The 18,072-nt window shown below is 38.6% G+C and overlaps 1 protein-coding gene and 1 long non-coding RNA gene across 10 annotated transcripts in view; one reads left to right on the top strand and one right to left on the bottom strand.

Annotated features, from left to right (window-relative positions):
• Window positions 1–18,072, bottom strand: part of ADGRG6 (adhesion G protein-coupled receptor G6) — a 211,070-nt gene that overhangs the window by 99,742 nt on the left and 93,256 nt on the right. For all 8 annotated transcript variants that reach the window (XM_056567247.1, XM_056567246.1, XM_056567249.1 and 5 more), the window contains 2 exons: window positions 6,960–7,301; window positions 4,599–5,219 (listed from right to left, as the gene is read on the bottom strand). In XM_056567247.1, coding sequence (XP_056423222.1) covers window positions 4,599–5,219; window positions 6,960–7,301 — 963 coding nt within the window. The remainder of the gene's footprint in view (window positions 1–4,598; window positions 5,220–6,959; window positions 7,302–18,072) is intronic.
• The window catches only part of LOC130362565 (uncharacterized), a 43,235-nt gene continuing 29,236 nt past the window's right edge, over window positions 4,074–18,072 (top strand). For both annotated transcript variants that reach the window (XR_008891465.1, XR_008891464.1), the window contains exons 1-2: window positions 4,074–4,162; window positions 4,691–4,851. This is a non-coding gene — a long non-coding RNA (uncharacterized LOC130362565). The remainder of the gene's footprint in view (window positions 4,163–4,690; window positions 4,852–18,072) is intronic.

Here is an 18,072-nt window from a genome sequence, read left to right as displayed (position 1 = left end):
GCTGTATTCAAGTTCCTATCTCTTGGTGCTAAAGCCAAAAATAGGCCAAATGCCTCTATTTATACCTGCAACTTTGTTTAGAGGTCTGCAGCAATGACATGCTATATGAAGATCCCCTGAGAGTGGCACAGAGTAGGTAAGGAGACCTCCGCTCACCATCTTCATTAATCAGACCTCTACATCCATGCTGACGGTGGTCCAATAAGTGCCCTTAAAGCCCATAAGTGCATTAAATGCCGAGAACAGCATTGGCCATGGCATCTAAAGGGTTAATCTTGAGTATCACCGTGATCGCTGATGTCTTCTATTAGCAGTAAGGTTCAGGCTGCTGCATATTTATGACATAAATGTACATCATGGTGCACTACGTACCAGGGCACCATGATGAACATTTGCATCACGGGTCCACTAGGTTTCAGAGAGGGTATTCAGCATGGCAGGTGGTGTCGGACTTTGGACCGCTAAAAGAACAAGATTGGCCACCAATACATGAAAAAATTCATGTTTGGCAAAATAAGGCAATGGTGTACCTGGTGCCACTAACTAAATATGCATGTAGACTGTCTACTTCTACCATTATCCCTGCTGTCAACTTACTAGTACTACAACCACCGCTACTACTAACAACAGTCCATTATTGCCTTTCCTTAGGTCAGGTGATCCAGTCTTCTACTTGCAAGGTATTCTGGGCTAACCTAAGGATTTGTGACCCTCCCTCCAATCTGATATGGTGTTGACACCATTTTACCAGGTTCAGCCAAAACAAACCAGCTAATGTTTACCTTTGCACAGAGCTTTTCATAAAGTTTTGGCCGAAACCGGATTCCCAGTTTGGGTTGGTTAAACTATAATGTTAATACTTAGTAATAGTTAAGTTTCAAGTGAAAAAGTAACTGTGTTAGTTACAGTACAATATAAGTTCTATCTGTTCAGGTAACAGTTGCATAATTTTTGTCCCTGTCATAATCAGATTATTAAAACTAAAACTTAAAAGGAGAAGGAAACAAGATTTAGAAGGTCATTACTATTAGTGTGCACATTTTGCAATGCAAATAAACTTTTTGTCCTTTTTTATGACATATACATTCAGACATCTCACAAGTAGTGGGTATCAGAATCATAAAGTTTCTATGGAGGTTTCTAAGAATTCCTAACTGAAAAAGATAAGTTGCAAGCAGTAAAGACCTTAAAGTGTACCTGTCATCAACAAAAATATAATTATATATAATTTATATAATGTAGATAATACCATTATATATATATTTGTAATATACATTGGTAAAAAAAAAAAGTGTATATTTTTGTCCCTGCATCTATTGCATGTGTGTCTCTATGAGGAGTCCAAATACAGGAAGAGAGGGTGGACAAGCAGGGCTCTGTGCAGTAAGAAAAATCAGGACAGTGTGCTCTGAGGCTCTATAACGTGCTCCTGGCTCATACATCTGTATGATTGACAAGCCAGGAGTCAGCACAGATTCCTGCTTGTCCTGCCCTTACTTTCTGTTTTTGAACTCCTCCTAGAGAGACATAGAGAATGGCTGCAGGGACAGCATTTTTTCACCCAAAAATATACACAATTTTTAACCAAGGTATATTACAAATATACATATAATGGTATTATCTACATTATTTCAAACGTTTTTGTTGACGACAGGTACACTTTAAGGTAGTACATGTACAGCTGAGTGGTGCCTTATGAGGCACTTGAATGTATAGTATGGGTAACAAAGATTAAAATTTACAATAAAAAAAAAATAAGATTTATCTCATGGCCGACATCCACTTTCATCTGAGGGCCATCTCAGAATTTTTAGCCTGCAAGACATATTTCCTGTAATGACTGATTTAATGCATACCTGTTGTTTCAAAAAAAAATATTAAAAACCTGTCTGGTTTGTAGCATTAACCATTCAGAGTGATGACAAGAACATTTCAGTGCTCTCACTGCTGTTTTTGATTTTAGGTGGCAGAACACGAACTGTGCTATTTGCCATTAGTACACACACAGTTACTTTCTCCCTTAGTTGCTTGACTGATCACAGCATAGCATTTAATCCTCTCTACTATGCTATGACATTGTTCTGGTGAAAGTGAACTGCATTGAACAGGCTGCACTGTGCAGGGGGAAGATTTTCCAACTATAATTGGCCACAGCAATATCTCGCCTTGGCCAGTTAGGGGCAATGTGACATATTGAACCCAGTCTTCTTTCTGGTGCCGGGGCTCAATTTCCTTTCAACCACTCACTGGCAGAGGCAAAACATTGCTGCGGCCAATGATTTTCTGATCTGCAGTGTGGCGTATTGATGTCAGGGAACCAGAAAGAAGTGTGCAGCGGGGACCACAGCAGGACAACGAAGGCACAGGGGTAGCGATGGATGTTAAGTAAATGTTCTTTTTTTTTTTTAAACCGGACCGAATGAGCATGTTGGTAAGAAAAAAAACCTTTCTTAACAGGTGTCAATTCATAAATATTGTTTCCCGTAACTGTATGTTTCACATACAGTGGTTCTTAAAAGTTTGTGAACCCTCTGAATTTTTTATATTTCTGCATAAACGTGACCTTAAATGATATATCATTTTCCCAAAAGTCCTAAAAGTAAATAACAAGTATCAAATCAAACAAATGAAACTTGATCTCAAAATATTAGACTTAGTCAAATTTAAAACATTTTACTTGGCCATTTATTTACTGAAGAAACCTGAGACAGTATCATATATCTGGCAGAGAAAAATTATATAATAATAAAATATTATATTACCAGTCCTCAAGGGGTAGTGGAAAAAAGGAAAAAGAGGAGAGGAATAGGAGAAAAGGGGGTGACAATAAACAATATACAGTAGACAATATATATGTATGTCACCCCCTTTTATCCTATTCCTCTTCCCTTTTTCCTTTTTTCCACTACCCCTTGAGGACTAGTTATATAATATTTTATTATTATATAATTTTTCTCTGCCTACTATTTGGTCTTTTGGGGTTCTTACACCATACCAGTTAACCTCGGGTTAGAATATTGATTGAGCTGCACTAACTCTATTCTATAGTATCATATATCTGTTAGTGGCAAAGGTTTTTAAACCTTAAAGAGTACCTCTCATGATCTTGTTAAAACTTATAATCCTTCCAGTTTACTGTCCCCATGTTGATAAGCTACCCCCTGCCTTTATTTTTATTATATTTTTTATTTTTCTACCTTGATATTGCTCTGTATTTTCTGCTCAGTCTTAGTCAGCTTCACAGACTTGGAATGGGCGTTACCCAGCAGGCGTGACATCATCTGAAGCCATACAGGGGAGAACTTCCTCCCTCACACTGCTCCACACAGCCCAGAACAGTTCAGTGTGTGAGATGAGCTATGATTGGCTAAAGCTGCACACACACCCCACTCAACACTCCAGACTGCAGTTCTTGATTTTGGACTTCTGCCAGGCCAGCTGAAGTCCAAAGTCTGTGCAAGAGATGGAGGGAAATGTGCTCTGGACAAGTGGGGAGACACCTAGTGACAGCTTTTTTAAATACAAATAAAACATAGAAAATGTCATTATTTAAAACAATATACATTATAAAGATTTTCTATTTACCATAAGGAGTGCAATAACAAAATTTAGTTTTAATGAGAGTGCTAATTTCTGGCTGCTCTTAAATTCAGTGGACGCTGCTTTAAGCAGTGTGAAGTCTCTGTAAAGCCTGCAAATATTGGTAAATTAGCCAGGTCTACTAGTGATGGTAATTTAATAATTGTGGGCTGCACTTGGATTTGTCACTGCTTGAAGCAAATAAACGAAGCGCTTTCTGCAGGAATTAGCACTGCTAGTAAGAGCTGTCTTGACTTGGCTTGAAAAGGTTACAAAAACATCTCTAAAGAGTGTAAACTCCACCAATGCACAGTTAAACAGATTGGGAGAGTTTTATCAAAACCTGTCCAGAAGAAAAGTTGCCCAGTTGCCCATAGCAACCTATCAGATTGCTTCTTTCAGTTTTAACAAGGCCTCTGCAAAATGAAAGAAGCGATCTGATTGGTTGCTATGGGCAACTGGGCAACTTTGCCTCTGCACAGGTTTTGATAAATCTCCCCCATTGTGTATTAAAGGAGACAATTTAGAACTATAATTACCCTCCCAGAAGAGGTCAACCAACAAAGATCACACCAGGAGCAAGGTGTATATTAGTCCACGAGGTCACAGATAAACCCGGAGATGTAATCTTTTAAGAAGCTGACTAGATCAAAATATGGCTAAAAACTTCAAATCTTAACTGTGAAGTTAAGATAAACAATTTATATTGTGAAAATGTACATTTCTGTACCAAGCAATGTAAAGGCTTCCATGAATACTTTAACCTGCCACAGTAATATATACCCACTGTGCAGGAAATATCTATTCACTCTATTTTATACAAAAATAAATCAGTGAGAATTTTTTTTATAATTTATCAGATTAATAGTTTCCTTGTTTCCCCTCACTGGAGATACAACATTCCAACATATGTTGTGAATAAGAAACACATGAGTTATATGGTCTTACAGACGAACAATAGCCTAAGTAATACCAGAGGGAGAAAAATTACAGAAGAACATTTGTGAAACTATACTCACCACAACTAAGGTTGCTTTCTGCTTTCCTTGCCCATGATGGGATGTTCCAAAAGTAATTTTCCCAATTTATAATATTTCCCTTTACTTCACAGCTGAGGTTGGCAAGAGCACTTGAATCCATTGCAGTATCCCAAAGACGGAAGTTGTAAATATCCCCTTGAAGTGGCTCAGTTCCAGAACTGTAGGAGCCCAGTGTCAAATTCCCATTACCTGGAATGGTAAGGTCTTTCACGTCTGGACAGGAAACAGCAAGGTAGCTATTTTTTGTGTTCACAAATACTTGTTCCAAACTATTATTCCAGATAATACACAGCTGTTGAAATGATTCTGTAAAAAAATCTTCCCTACCATATGAAGGCAGGGCAGGATCAAGAAAGCATGGAACATCCAAGACAGACAACACATGTCCATTAACATCTTTTCCAAAACTTAAGAGGTCTCTGTTTGAGGTTTTGTAAGAAAAAACACTCCAGTTCCCTTTGCTGTTGTTGGTTTTTGTAGCCTCAAAGCATACAGTTAACTGTGTTAGAGGAGGGACAGAAACTTTGGATGAGACTGAAACAATACCTGAACTTTGGTTCTGTGGAATGGTAACTTTTTGGTTTCTTAATGACACGGCCACTACAACAGAAGAAAATTGGAATTAATCCCCAAAAACATAAACCATAAATTATTTATCAAGTGATGGATAAGCAAAATAATAAATGCTTATAATGTAAAAGAGGTTTCCCCTGCCCATATAGAAAAAAAATTATGTTGTTAGACAACCTTTTTAAAGGCAACCTGTGCTCTGTTTTACACTGCCTGAGCCACATTAGGGCAGCCCCTAGAAAATCCTTCCTGCCCTGCCAGTCCTGATTGATAGATTTCTCCCTATATTTAAACTGAGAGATCTGTGGTGGGTGAGGAGACATTCCTGAGGACTGTCTGAATAGCTTATTGCTCTGGCAGCATCAAACAAATAGAGAAAGCACAGAAAGAAGATGGTCAAATCTACTGACAGGTAAATATACATGCTCAATTGTAGTTACAGATATAGACATGACCTGCTGGAGCGCTGAGACACAGGGATATCCCACTAGTCTGATCATGTTGGAGCTGGCTACATCTGCTGGCTACACTACACAGCTCTACACAGTTTGAGAAGAGATGGGTAATGTATAGTACCGTAGACTTCATCCCCTTACTGCCACAGGGTTTCCCAGGCAGAAGCATGACTTTTTTTGGTGAACATGGCACCAAAGTGTGGTGCACTGTGCAGCAAAAACTTACTGATTCTGCCTGGGAAACCCCATAGCAGTAAGCACTGACAATGCTAAGGAGGAGAAATAAGTTAAAAAAAAATTATTTTGTAACCTGTTTTATTTTTATGTAATAACTATTTTTTTTTTTTTTTTTACAAAAAGAAGACTGAAAAAGGAGATCACTTGCACTGTCATCATCGCATGAGTCAATGATGTCATTGCAAATGTCATTGGGCATGCGCTGGCAAAAGTAAAAGTGAAGTGATTGATGACCTTTTGATCACATGACCAAAACAGTGACATCACTACTGCGATCTGTAGCTTGTATTCTATAGCTGTTCCCATCATGTAGTTGTCCCCATTCCTGCACAAGGTGCAGCTTGCCAACTTTAAGTTGGTAGAGGCTACATCTGTAAAGTAAAGTTCTCAGAGATATTCCGAAGGTTAGATGATTTAATGATTAGTCAGAAAAATTTGAGTCTTGCTATGTTGTATAGTTATTTAATGCCTGATGTTGCTGTCTTTTCAAATTAATTTAAAGACACACGATCACTTTGTACTATATATGTTGTGGAGACATATCAAAAGTTTTAATCTTTCGGCGTCAGACCCCAATTGATCGCTAGAATGAGCTGCGAGAAGAGTTTATTAAGCAAGACAAGCTTACGATGTAAGTCTATAGTACTGTCTCATCTGTACTTTTCTATCAACTTGTTCTAACAATTGGTTGGGTTCTGAACACTATGAACATGTCTCTAGGACATGTTAAAAGTTTTTTAAAGCGACCGATATACTTTAAGTACTCTGTACTGCAGGTTTCAAAAGGACATACCTGCCATATGCAATAACACATTGCTTTTCCTAGCAGGAAAAGCCAACACAGGAATGTGACTTTGGTACTTACTGTACATGCACATGTCTATTACAAATAAAATGGTGTGTATTAGAAAAAAAAATAATAATTTTAATAGTTTGACCTTTAGGTAATGCTATGAACTTATATTATTACTACTATAAGATCTGTATAGTGCAAAATCCATAAGGTGTCACTCTTCATACTTTTTCACATGTGGTCACAGGTGAATTAGAGTAAGACATAAAATAAATACATACTTACCAATATTATATGTAATTGAGAAACCTTTTTTCTGGATGCTAAAGTCACTTACAAAAGTAATTATCATCACATTTCCAGTTGAATTAAATGAGAGACCTTTAGCTGTGATTCCACAAAATTTCGAAACAGATTCACCATTGTTTATTGAGAGCGAATCGTACATACAGCCCTGAGCTTCTTCAACATCAAAGTCCACAAATGTAACATGTATTATAAATCCATCTGGTGCACGTATTGTCCACTTGCAATCCTGACTGTTGGGGTACAGTTCGGGGTAGCATGGTGAGGTGAAGGCTCCAGAGGGGGCAGTAAGTATGACCTTGCAATTGGCACAACATAATACTGTTGGATATAAAAGATATACAAATATGTTAACTATGTTAAAATGTATTAAACACAGGCACAAAAGAACCAAATTGGATATACTCAGAAACACATTTGTTACTTGTATACAACAATAGTTGCCCTTAGAAACATAGAATGTGTCAGCAAATAAGGATCATTTGGTCCATCTAGTCCGCCAAACAGCTATTTCTTGTGATTCCCCCATAAGCATGTTAAGCCAAGTGTGCATTTGTTTTCAATGGGGAGAGGGGAGAAAACTACAGCCAGACACCTCCAGTGGAGACTTATCTCTGGTGGCAACAAAGGTCTAGAAGGTTTAAACGTAACATTTTAGATTCTTCTTTCCCCTTTTATCATCTGTTGGGAGAGAGTAGAAAGGCTCCAATATACATCAGACAGTCAACCCGTTCCTGCTGAAATCAGTGGGTGTGGTGAACTTTTTTTTAAGGTGTATGGTGGCCTTTAAAGGGAACCAATCATCAGATTTTACCCTATATAACGCTTGGCAAAGCGTTATATAGGGTAAAATCTTTATTTTAACCATTCCCGGGGGATGCTCCTGCCCCCAGGGATGGTGAAGATATGAAGTTATAAACTAGTCACCGCCGCCGCCGTAAGTAGTCACCTGGGCGGGGAGCTCTTCTCATCTACTCCCGTTCTTCGGCCGGGAGCGATTCCCCCTCCGCTTGATTGATGGGCCGCGTCATTGTTCTGCTCACTGAACAGACGGAGCAGAGCGATGACGCTGCCCATCAATCCAGCGGAGGGGGTGTCGCTCCCGGCCGAAGAACGGGAGTAGATGAGAAGAGCTCCCCGCCCAGGGGACTACTTACGGCGGCGGCGGTGACTAGTTTATAACTTCATATCTTCACCATCCCTAGGGGCAGGAGCGTCCCCCGGGATGGTGAAAATAAAGATTTTACCCTATATAACGCTTTGCCAAGCGTTATATAGGGTAAAATCTGATGATTGGTTCCCTTTAAGTTCTATCACAGATCCTTATGCCTACCAGGTATGCATAATAATTGCCTAAGTCGTGTATAGTCAGCAGTAATGAACATGCTGAAAGTAAAAAAAAATTATAATATACTGTCATTATGTACACTTATCAAAATTCTTCATAAGAACAAAGGGAAAACATAACCAATTCTTGCCTTTTTTTACAACCTTTTCAAGTGGTAAGAACTACATTCTTATTTTATCTGTTTTAGAATCTGTTGGTATATAGGATATATTCTATTTTGTCATTGATGTGTCACAGAGACATGTCAAAAGTAAGGATCGGTTAGGGTCTCGTGGTAGCGTGCGTTACTCCCCATCTCCCAAGGATCTTTGTCTCGCTGCTCCATTATAAGTCTATGGGGCAGCGATACAAAAAATACTGAAAACTGGCAGTAGAGCATGCTACCGTGTACTTATCCCTGCTCATTCTCCTGAACAGTGGGGGTCTCAACCAATCAAAACTTTTGAAATGCCTCTGTGACAGATAAACTTTGATCCTATAAACAAAACATAAATTAATTGTATATATGATGAGATTCCCTTTCCAGTTTTTACATCAACACTGTATGTGTCTTTCCACCACAGAGTCTGTTAATAATACAAAAGTTTCAAAGAAAATTTTCACATTTAGGATTAATTTATCACATAGCAAAAGTTGCTAAACTGGTTTCTTATCAGTGTTCATACAAATGACAAGAAAACAGAAAGCCAGTTTGACACTAAGTGAATCACTAGAAGGCATGTTCATAAACTGTCCTAGTTAATAACATTTAATATGTTGCATATAGCCATTAGGGTTCAATGCAGAAATGCTCCAAGCCAAAAACAAAGAATGAGCATACTAAGACACATACGTCAAAATATATCTTCTTCATATATCCATTCACTAAAGCATATTTGTTAATAAATGTAAATTAATTTAGAATAGGAAATGTGTGTCTGTACAAAATGTTTTCTGGATTAATGCTCCTTCAGTTTAGGCTTTTGGGGCCCTTTTGGGAATCTAAGACTGCCTAGAATCAGGAATCCTAGGCTCGTTGATCAATAATATATGGTCTTCAGAGTGTGTTCTCATGTTTAAGTTGTCAGATGCAGTTTTGAAGCCAAACTCAATAATGGGTTTAAAAAAAATTGATCTTTCGGTCTTTCCTTAATACTCATTCTTTACTTATGAACCATTTCTTGCTTTGGCTTCAAATCAATTCTTTCATTTTTCACAGGCTGTTTAAAAAAATGAAAGAAGTGATCTGATTGGTTGCTATGGGTAACTAAGCAACTTTTCTACTGGACAGGTTTTGATAAATCTCCTCCAACATATTTTAATATACTTTCATTAGAATTCTTTACTTAGCCCCTGTGCACACAATGGATTTTCATAAAGACTTTGGGGGAGATTTAGCCCATAGCAACCAATCAGATTGCTTCTTTTATTTTTCAGATTCCTTTTCAAAAATGAAAGAAGTGATCTCATTTGTTAATGGGCAACTCAGCAACTTTTGGACAGGTTTTAATAAATCTCATCCTTTGGGCATAGAGTCCACAAGGATTCTGCACTGAAATCCAAAATATTGCCATCGCCATACTGTATCCCATTGTTTTAAGAAGAAGGAAGCAGGAGCCAGTGCTGAGTCTTCAGATTTATTGGAGGTATAAAGGAGGAACAAAATGAGTACACATACCGGCACACCGGACAGGTAGTGACGCATTTCGGGTCACGTGTTTGACAAAGGGTCCCATGACCCGAAACGCATCACTACCTGTCCGGTGTGCCGGTATGAGTACTCATTTTGTTCCTCCTTTATACCTCCAATAAATCTGAAGACTCAGCGCTGGCTCCTGCTTCCTTCTTCTGCATGCTTTTGGTGGAGATTGCCGGACGCTTGGAATAGGTGTAGATGATGACCGCTTCTCTTCTTTCTCTTTCCCATTGTTTTAAGTATGAATCTATGTTGGCCTTCCCAAAGAGCCAAATGTCACTTTTCTATGTGAAATGGGCTACTTCTGTAACCCAAACCACAGCAAAGTCTGCAGCATACAATTTGCTTTAGAAATCTGAGCGGATGCCCTTAGCTTTCTGATGCAGCTTAAAAATCTGCAGTGTGCTCCGGGCCTTATGCCACATTCTTGCTCTCTCCATTCCACAGCTTTTTGTTGTTTGTAACACAGTATCATGTCACATGACCTTGACAGCCTTATCATTTTGGACAAAACTTTAAAACATCAGAAGTGACACTGCAGCCTCCTCAAAGCAGACATGTCAGCAGGAAAGCATCAGTGTAAATAAACTAATGCATAAATAGGGCTAGTTATCAGGATTCTGGACATACCTCCGCAGTTATTTCCTATGCTGAGATATACATGATATAAGTCTCTTGGTTATTATGCAAACAGGGCTCTACAGCACAGCAAAAAATAGGTAAGTCCAGCCCATGTCCTCTTTATCTATTGGCTGTCAGTCACATGGAGTAGGTAGGAGCAAGTGATACAGTGGACGATAATAAAGGAAAGATGGGTTGGACTTACCTGAGCTCCTGCCGTACTGGTGAACACCCCTTGGGCTCTTAAGCATTATTTGCCTAATAAAAAAAGGCTCATGTCTTAGCACTGGAAAGGGCTATGGTGAAAAGAAAAATGTATGCCCGTAATCCTGATGAGAAGCCTTATGTAGCCATATGCTTATTTATACCTCTGTTTCCTGCTAACAGGTCTCCTTTCAAAATAGTTTATGAAACATCGTAAGGGTTTGTTTACACAATAGAATCTCCATTCCTATGAAGAATAAGGAGATTCTGCTGCACTTATCGAGCATTGGTGTGAATGGGTCTTCACACTGCTGATCCATTCAGACTGCAGAATTTCAGTGGCGGAAAATTCCACCGCAGAAATTCATGAGGCGGGAGAATTAACCCGATTTGTTCTTTTGGTAGAGTAACGTGTTGACTGCAATGCTGTCAATGGTGATGGCGCAGGTCTACAAGGTATAAGCACTATAGGATTTTGACGGCTGCCACCAAGACAGGAACTCTAACTCCAGGCAGAAATTCCACAGTGTGAACATACCCTAAAAAGCTCTGTTTTTTTTAGTAGGCACCGCGCCAACAGGTATAATTTAAAGCATCCACATTTGCTCTCCAAATTTGCTCTTTGATCTCACATTAGTAGTTTATTATGGGTTTATTGCAAAGCATTAGATGTGTTGTAAGACAACGTCTGTTACGTTATTAAAAGCTCAGTACTAATAGCAGTCATATTGTGTTGACACACAATGTTCTGATTATTTGACAACACATGATTTTTTTTTCCAAATATGATCAAAAGTGTTCACAAACATAACAGCATGTTAATTTGGTTCATGAAAAAGGGACATTAAAACAATGTGAGCCAGAAGTACAGGAAAAAATGTAAAAAAAAAAAAAAAAAAAAAAGAAAACAACTGAAAATACTGAGAGGCCTTCTCTGAAACCCTGCTTTGTGCAGACTTGGCAATGTTTTCATCCGAAATTAAATTACATTAATAAACATAGAATATGAAAGTTCTGAAAATGTTTGCCATGGAAAGTAATGCATCTGGGCCAAAGGGAAACTTGTCTTTTAATAAAATTGTTACAGAAGTATTCAGGGTATATATAAATGGATAAATGATTCATGGTATTTTTCTTTCCTCTATATCACAAACTGGTTTAGACTTTCTGATATGTATGTGACTATTTTAAGCCCATGTCATTGATTTCCTTTTAACTCAAACTAAAAGTGTCAAAGAAGTTTGTCCAAATTCTAAACCTAAATGTATGTATATAATCTATCAAAATTTGCAGAAGTATCTAGAAGTATCCAGTGTTTTCCAACAAGTGTGGGGTATGCCGCAGTTTTAGGTCTGGTCGCAAAACCAGATACGGGGTAAAAATGAGATACGGGCCAGGTCCGGCTGGGATGTGGGAGTGCCTAGTTTTAACCCCCCTCCAGCCGGATCTGGTTCCCGTATCTTCAAAACGTAGTGTGAATCCACCCTTAGCCTTGTCTACTTTCTAGGACTACTCTCTTACATGGCTGAAAACCTGGTTACTGTCTGTATTAAAGTCTTTGGGTGGCACAGACATTTTCATTAGATACACCATACCATGGTTTGTGGCATCTGTCGGTCCATCCTAGTTAGTCTGGTTGACTTTTTAGGATTACTCTCATACATGGCTCAAAACCTGGTTACTGTCTGTTCTGAAGTCTTTGGGTGGCACAGACATTTCCCAAGACATAAGCACCCACTGGTTTTGAAATGCTTCACCCAATTCAAATTGCAGTTTCTATGCAGAACACATTTACTATTTATTCTGAAAGTTTCTCTTTACTGTCACAACAGACCACTTTCTTGCAAATTCAAACATGTCAAAAGCCTTTGTCTTGCTTAGATGTCACCATCTTATGTCCCACTATGGTGCACATTTTAAATTTGAATCTTGAAAAGCTGTGCTGTGATTGGTTGCTATGGGCAGTGAAAACTGTTTTGCTTTCAATTTCAGCCAATGGTCATTTACAAGCTTTTACTTTTGCACCATACTTTTAGAATCACCCTAGAATTTAGCATAAAGACCATATTAGAAATTCCACCACTATTCTTTTGTTTTTGAACACAAATACATTCACACGATGCAAATCCTGTGTCAGTCATCATGGAAATAACTGACCTCATTTAATACCATTGTAGTTGAAACTTCAGCATTTTATTATTATGATTTATGTATTTTTTTTTTTTTATTATTGAATAGAGCCAGATACGGAAATATGTTCTTTTTTTCCAAAGTTTCTATTTTCTGATTGTAATTATTTTTGCATTATTATAGGGGCAGCTATCTTGCCTTGGTTTATGGTTTACTGCAAGCCCCATGGACATAGGCAACAATAGACAGGAGCTAATCCAGAGAAATGAATGGGAAAGGTACCTGGGCATGCTCTGTGAACTTTACAGAGGTCATTCAGAAAGGTTATCTATCTAATGGAGTCTCTTTTCTTTAATTTGGTATGTGAGAATAAGGAGGAGACTGCTAAAAAGTGATGTTTACCGAACTGGTAAGCGTCAGCATAGTTTTAGGCCGAGTGGCCAAAATGAAAGCATACATACATATATGGTAGTATCACAATAATAAAGGTGTACAAAAAAGGCATAAAAAGTCCCTCCCCCACAAAAAAGTAAGCTCCTCTACAATTTAACACGCATGCATTTTAGACTTCCTGCATGATACAAACATGTTTTGCATGGGCGTAAGGTGCTCAGACATTAAAGGGGTATTCCAGGATTCTTTTTTATTTGACTATGCTACAGGGGCTGTAAAGTAGAATAAAAAGACAGAACAGGATGTGCTCCGTAGTGTGATATTTCAGGGCATACAGGTAACGCAATTTATAAATTTGCGCTTACCGGAGATAGTTGTACTGCGTCCAAGTACAACCATGGATAGGAGTGTGCATAATAAAGGGTTCCTGCAGCCGCTCCACCTCTCGTAGATAAAGATCCAACACAAAATTCCTCCCAAATTGCCAGAGTCAAGAAGGCGCTTAGAACCAGAGTAAAATGCAAACTTCTCTTTATTCCCACAATGCAACGCGTTTCGCGGAGGTTCCGCTTCATCAGGCATGAGGACTAGAACAAGGTGTGTGGTTATTATAGGGAGAATCCTTAACCCTTTCAAAAGGGAGAAGGATGAACCCTTCTCCAAAAATAAAATTAGCATTCCTAGTCGACAATTTTTTTACTGGACCGGAAACTTCCCATTATTGTATTTCTTTCTTTACTAAAAACATTTAGCAGTAAAGTATTTTAACAATAGAAGCTATGAAAAAACTTTAGAGGTGCAGCCAAACATGCTATGTCTGATGAATAGCCAATCAAACAGTATGCAAGGTTATATAAGTCCTTGAAGTCACTAATTATCCCTCTTTCTTTACTGCTGGCAAAGATAAGTACAACCACAATTGTGCTCTCTCATAATTGTCTTCATGTATTTAATTTTGTGACAAACATTATATTTACTATTATTAAATCAAACCATACATATTAACATCCACCCTGATATAAACATTCATTTCATATTTATTCTTACATAATTTTTTCCTCACTATATTCATTCCTTATCTCCATTACTCTATTCATTCACCCCTGACATATTCCATATTTTCAACAGTCTTTTTGAGGCTTTTTCCCCTCTCTTCCTTCAACCTCTTGTTTATATTATACATCTATCTGCCGGCTAGTCGGCCGGTCACGTGACCGCATCTCCGCTCACGCGCCGCTGCTATTCTAAGTATTCATATCACTTCGCGCCACTCACCTCAGAGCGTTCCTGTAAGACAGTTCACTACTGTCAGGGCGTTCAGCTCCTTATCTCCTCTCTTCAGCATCTCAGTCCTATCTGGCAGCGTTTTTTCTTACAGCTTCCAGCTGTACTTCCAGCATTATTTTATTCTATCTATCTATATATATAAATATCTATATATATATATATATATATATATATATATGTACGTATGAATGTATGTGTGTATACATACTTACCTAAGATTCAAAGTTCCCTTTTGTAATAATTATAAATCTATACAATCTTTTCTACTTTCCCTCTTTTTCCTTTTCTCTTAACCCTTATTGTTATTCATTTACATTAATACAATATACACACTTACCATTCAGTTACTCATGTTAAATTATATATTATATTACATACTCTATAGTATCACTGTATCAATATGTCCTCTCAAGGAAAATCTGCTGAGATTCAGAGTATATTACCAATTACCAGATTCAGTTATTAGTCAATGAATCAATTCAGTCAGCAGTTCAATCAGCCATGCTGACCATGCAAGATTCTATTGCTAGAACAGTGACTTCTGCTATGTCACAGGCTAATGCTCAAAAGACACCTCATTCAGATAAATTCTGGTCTGCAGACGAGTCACACAGACCTACCAAAGGCCGTAAACATTCAGCCAAAAAGAGCCATTTAACCTTTACCGGCCATCCCTCCTCAAAACACCACAAAGGAGATTTCTTTTGAAAGCTGCTTTAATGCTAGTAGCAATTTGAAGGGTGCCAATATAATGCACCCCGGACCCTCCGCCCATGAGGAAGAACCTAAACGGGTCAAGAAAGCCTCAAAACGAGTAAAAACCTGACTCTTATCAAGAATTATCTAGTGAATATTCAACCATAGATTCAGACGGATCTGATAACGATATAACATTTTATTCAGAGGATTCTGATGATGATGACTCTAATATTCCCTTAACTGGAAAAGCAGATGAGGTAATTTTAGATGGAAGTGGTGTTCCCTATTTTGATCCGTCTCATTTAAAGCACCCCAGATTGGGGGAGTGGATACAACAACCACAAGTCCTTAAATATATTAATATGTGGATACGTAAATCGCTGGACAAGTCAGCACATAATAAATTACTGGCAAAATGCCCAAGGCCCTCACTTCCCACTAATGCGGCCATGACACTAGACATTGACCCAATTCTGGTAAGATATTTATTAAAAACAAGCAAACATCCAAAAAAGGTTTTAGATCGTTCCTTTAAATCCTGTCAGGATAAATTCCTAGACATACTTGGGCCTATCACGAAGATTCTGGATTTGGCAGAGATCTCTACTTCCACAGGAGTCCCAGTGGATGTTGAGGTACTCAAAGGTTGGGCACAACATGCCATGTGGCATTCTGTGCAGAGAGACGACGCACAATCCTAATGAAATCCTAATGAAAATGAACACACAATTGTCCCATTTGGCTAATAATGAGTTCACATCACCCACTACTGGTCTCCTATTCGGAGAAGATTTCATCAAAGATATTTCAAAATATGTGGGACTATTCTCATCTTTGGACAAAGCTCAGACTTCAATTAAAAAAGTATTCAATCCCAAGGTTTTTGGGAAGGCCAGGAGAGGAAAGGGCCGCTTCCCCGGCCGTACAACTTGATATAGATTACCCCAAAGAGGTCCCTCACACAATACAGACAGAGGATCATCATCTTACCCAACTTCCTCCACACAACACACCCCATTTTTTCCATACAGTTCAGACCTGTACCTGCATCGCTGACATGGTAGATCCAGACCAATCCTCAGGTAAGTTTTCCCCTTCCTCTACAATCTTACATTTCACTCGGAGGGAGACTTCAGCATTTATTCCAAAATTGGAAACTTTTGACTTCAGATTTAAGGATTCTGAACACTGTACTGGGATACCAAATAGATTTTGTATCTCCTCCCATCCAACATCATCTCCCTCACTCTATTCAGTTTTCTCTGTCAGATCAGGATTTAGTAAACTCAAAAATTCAAGAACTGTCATTGAAACAGGCTATAATTCCAATACCCTTACATCAACAATGTTTCCTAAGCAATCTTTTTCTTGTAAAGAATAAGATGGTGGATTTCGTCCAGTGATCAATTTGAGACTTCTGAACGATTTTGTAACATACCACCATTTCAATATGGAAGGAATCTATTTATTGAAAGACATCCTACTACAAGACAATTGGCTTGTAAAGATAGACTTGAAGGATGCCTATCTGGCAGTTCCCATCCACCATTCTTCCCAAAATTATCTCCAATTCCTTTGGCAGAATCAATTATGGCAGCTCACATGTCTCCCATTTGACCTCTCTTAAGCTCCATGGTGCTTCACAAAGCTCATGAAGCCCGTGGTAGGCGCTCTATGTACCTGAGATGTATGACTTATCATCTATCTGAACGATATTCTAATTATGGCATCCTCCCTGCGACTCATTCATCTCCATTCTCAATGGGAACTCTCTCTCCTTCAATACCTGGGTTTGCTTATAAATCAAGAGAACTGTATTTTGACTCCATGCAAGGAACTTGAATTTCTGGGTATCTTGGTGAACACTCACACTGCCATGTTGAGTCTTCCTCTAAAAAAACTCAAACTTATACGCAAGGAGATTCATTCCATTCTCAACAAGGATCTAATATCCTTGAGATCCATAGCCAGAATCGTGGGACTTCTTTCGGCTTCAATTCAAGCCATATTCCCAGCCCCTCTGCATTACAGAGCTCTTCAGAGATTGAAAATCAGTCATCTGAAGAACAGACTAACTTATTCTGATGTAATCCATCTTTCCCCAGAAGCGAAAGAGGAACTACTATGGTGGCTCAAACACATTCAGTCTTGGAACGGCAAGACGATTTTCAAATAGAGTCCGATGCGAGTCTCATCGGATGGGGAGCTCGCTGCGGTCACCAATCCACAGGAGGAAAATGGTCTCCTTTCGAATCCAGTCTCCATATAAATTGCCTGGAACTTCTAGTGGGATTCTTTGCCCTAAAAAGTTTCAAGAAACATCATTCCAATTTCGGTGTCCTTCTTGGGATGAACAATGTATCCACAGTCCAACACATCAACTGCCTAGGAGGTACAAAATCAAAATTGCTCGCAAACATTACAAAGGACCTATGGCATTTTTGCCTAGAATAGAACATAATTCTGAAAGCAGAATATCTTCCAAGTTTATCCAACATAGTAGCAGACTGGAACTCTCATTTTTTCACCGATTGCAGCGACTGGAAATTGGATATTTGGTTATTTTTCGGCAAATAGATTCCCTTTGGGGTCCTTGTTCCATAGACCTTTTTGCTTCTCGTCTAAACAGACAAATTCCTCAGTTTTTCAGTTGGTGTCATCTTCCGGGGTGGACGCTTTTTGGCAAACCTGGCCCTCAGAAACACTATATGTCTTTCCCCCATTTTCTCTGATAT

The sequence above is a fragment of the Hyla sarda genome, chromosome 3 (genome assembly GCF_029499605.1).
Source record: "Hyla sarda isolate aHylSar1 chromosome 3, aHylSar1.hap1, whole genome shotgun sequence".
Classification (NCBI taxonomy): Eukaryota; Metazoa; Chordata; class Amphibia; order Anura; family Hylidae; genus Hyla; species Hyla sarda.
Note: the sequence above shows the minus strand (reverse complement) of the source record. Positions and strands in the feature narration are given on the sequence as shown.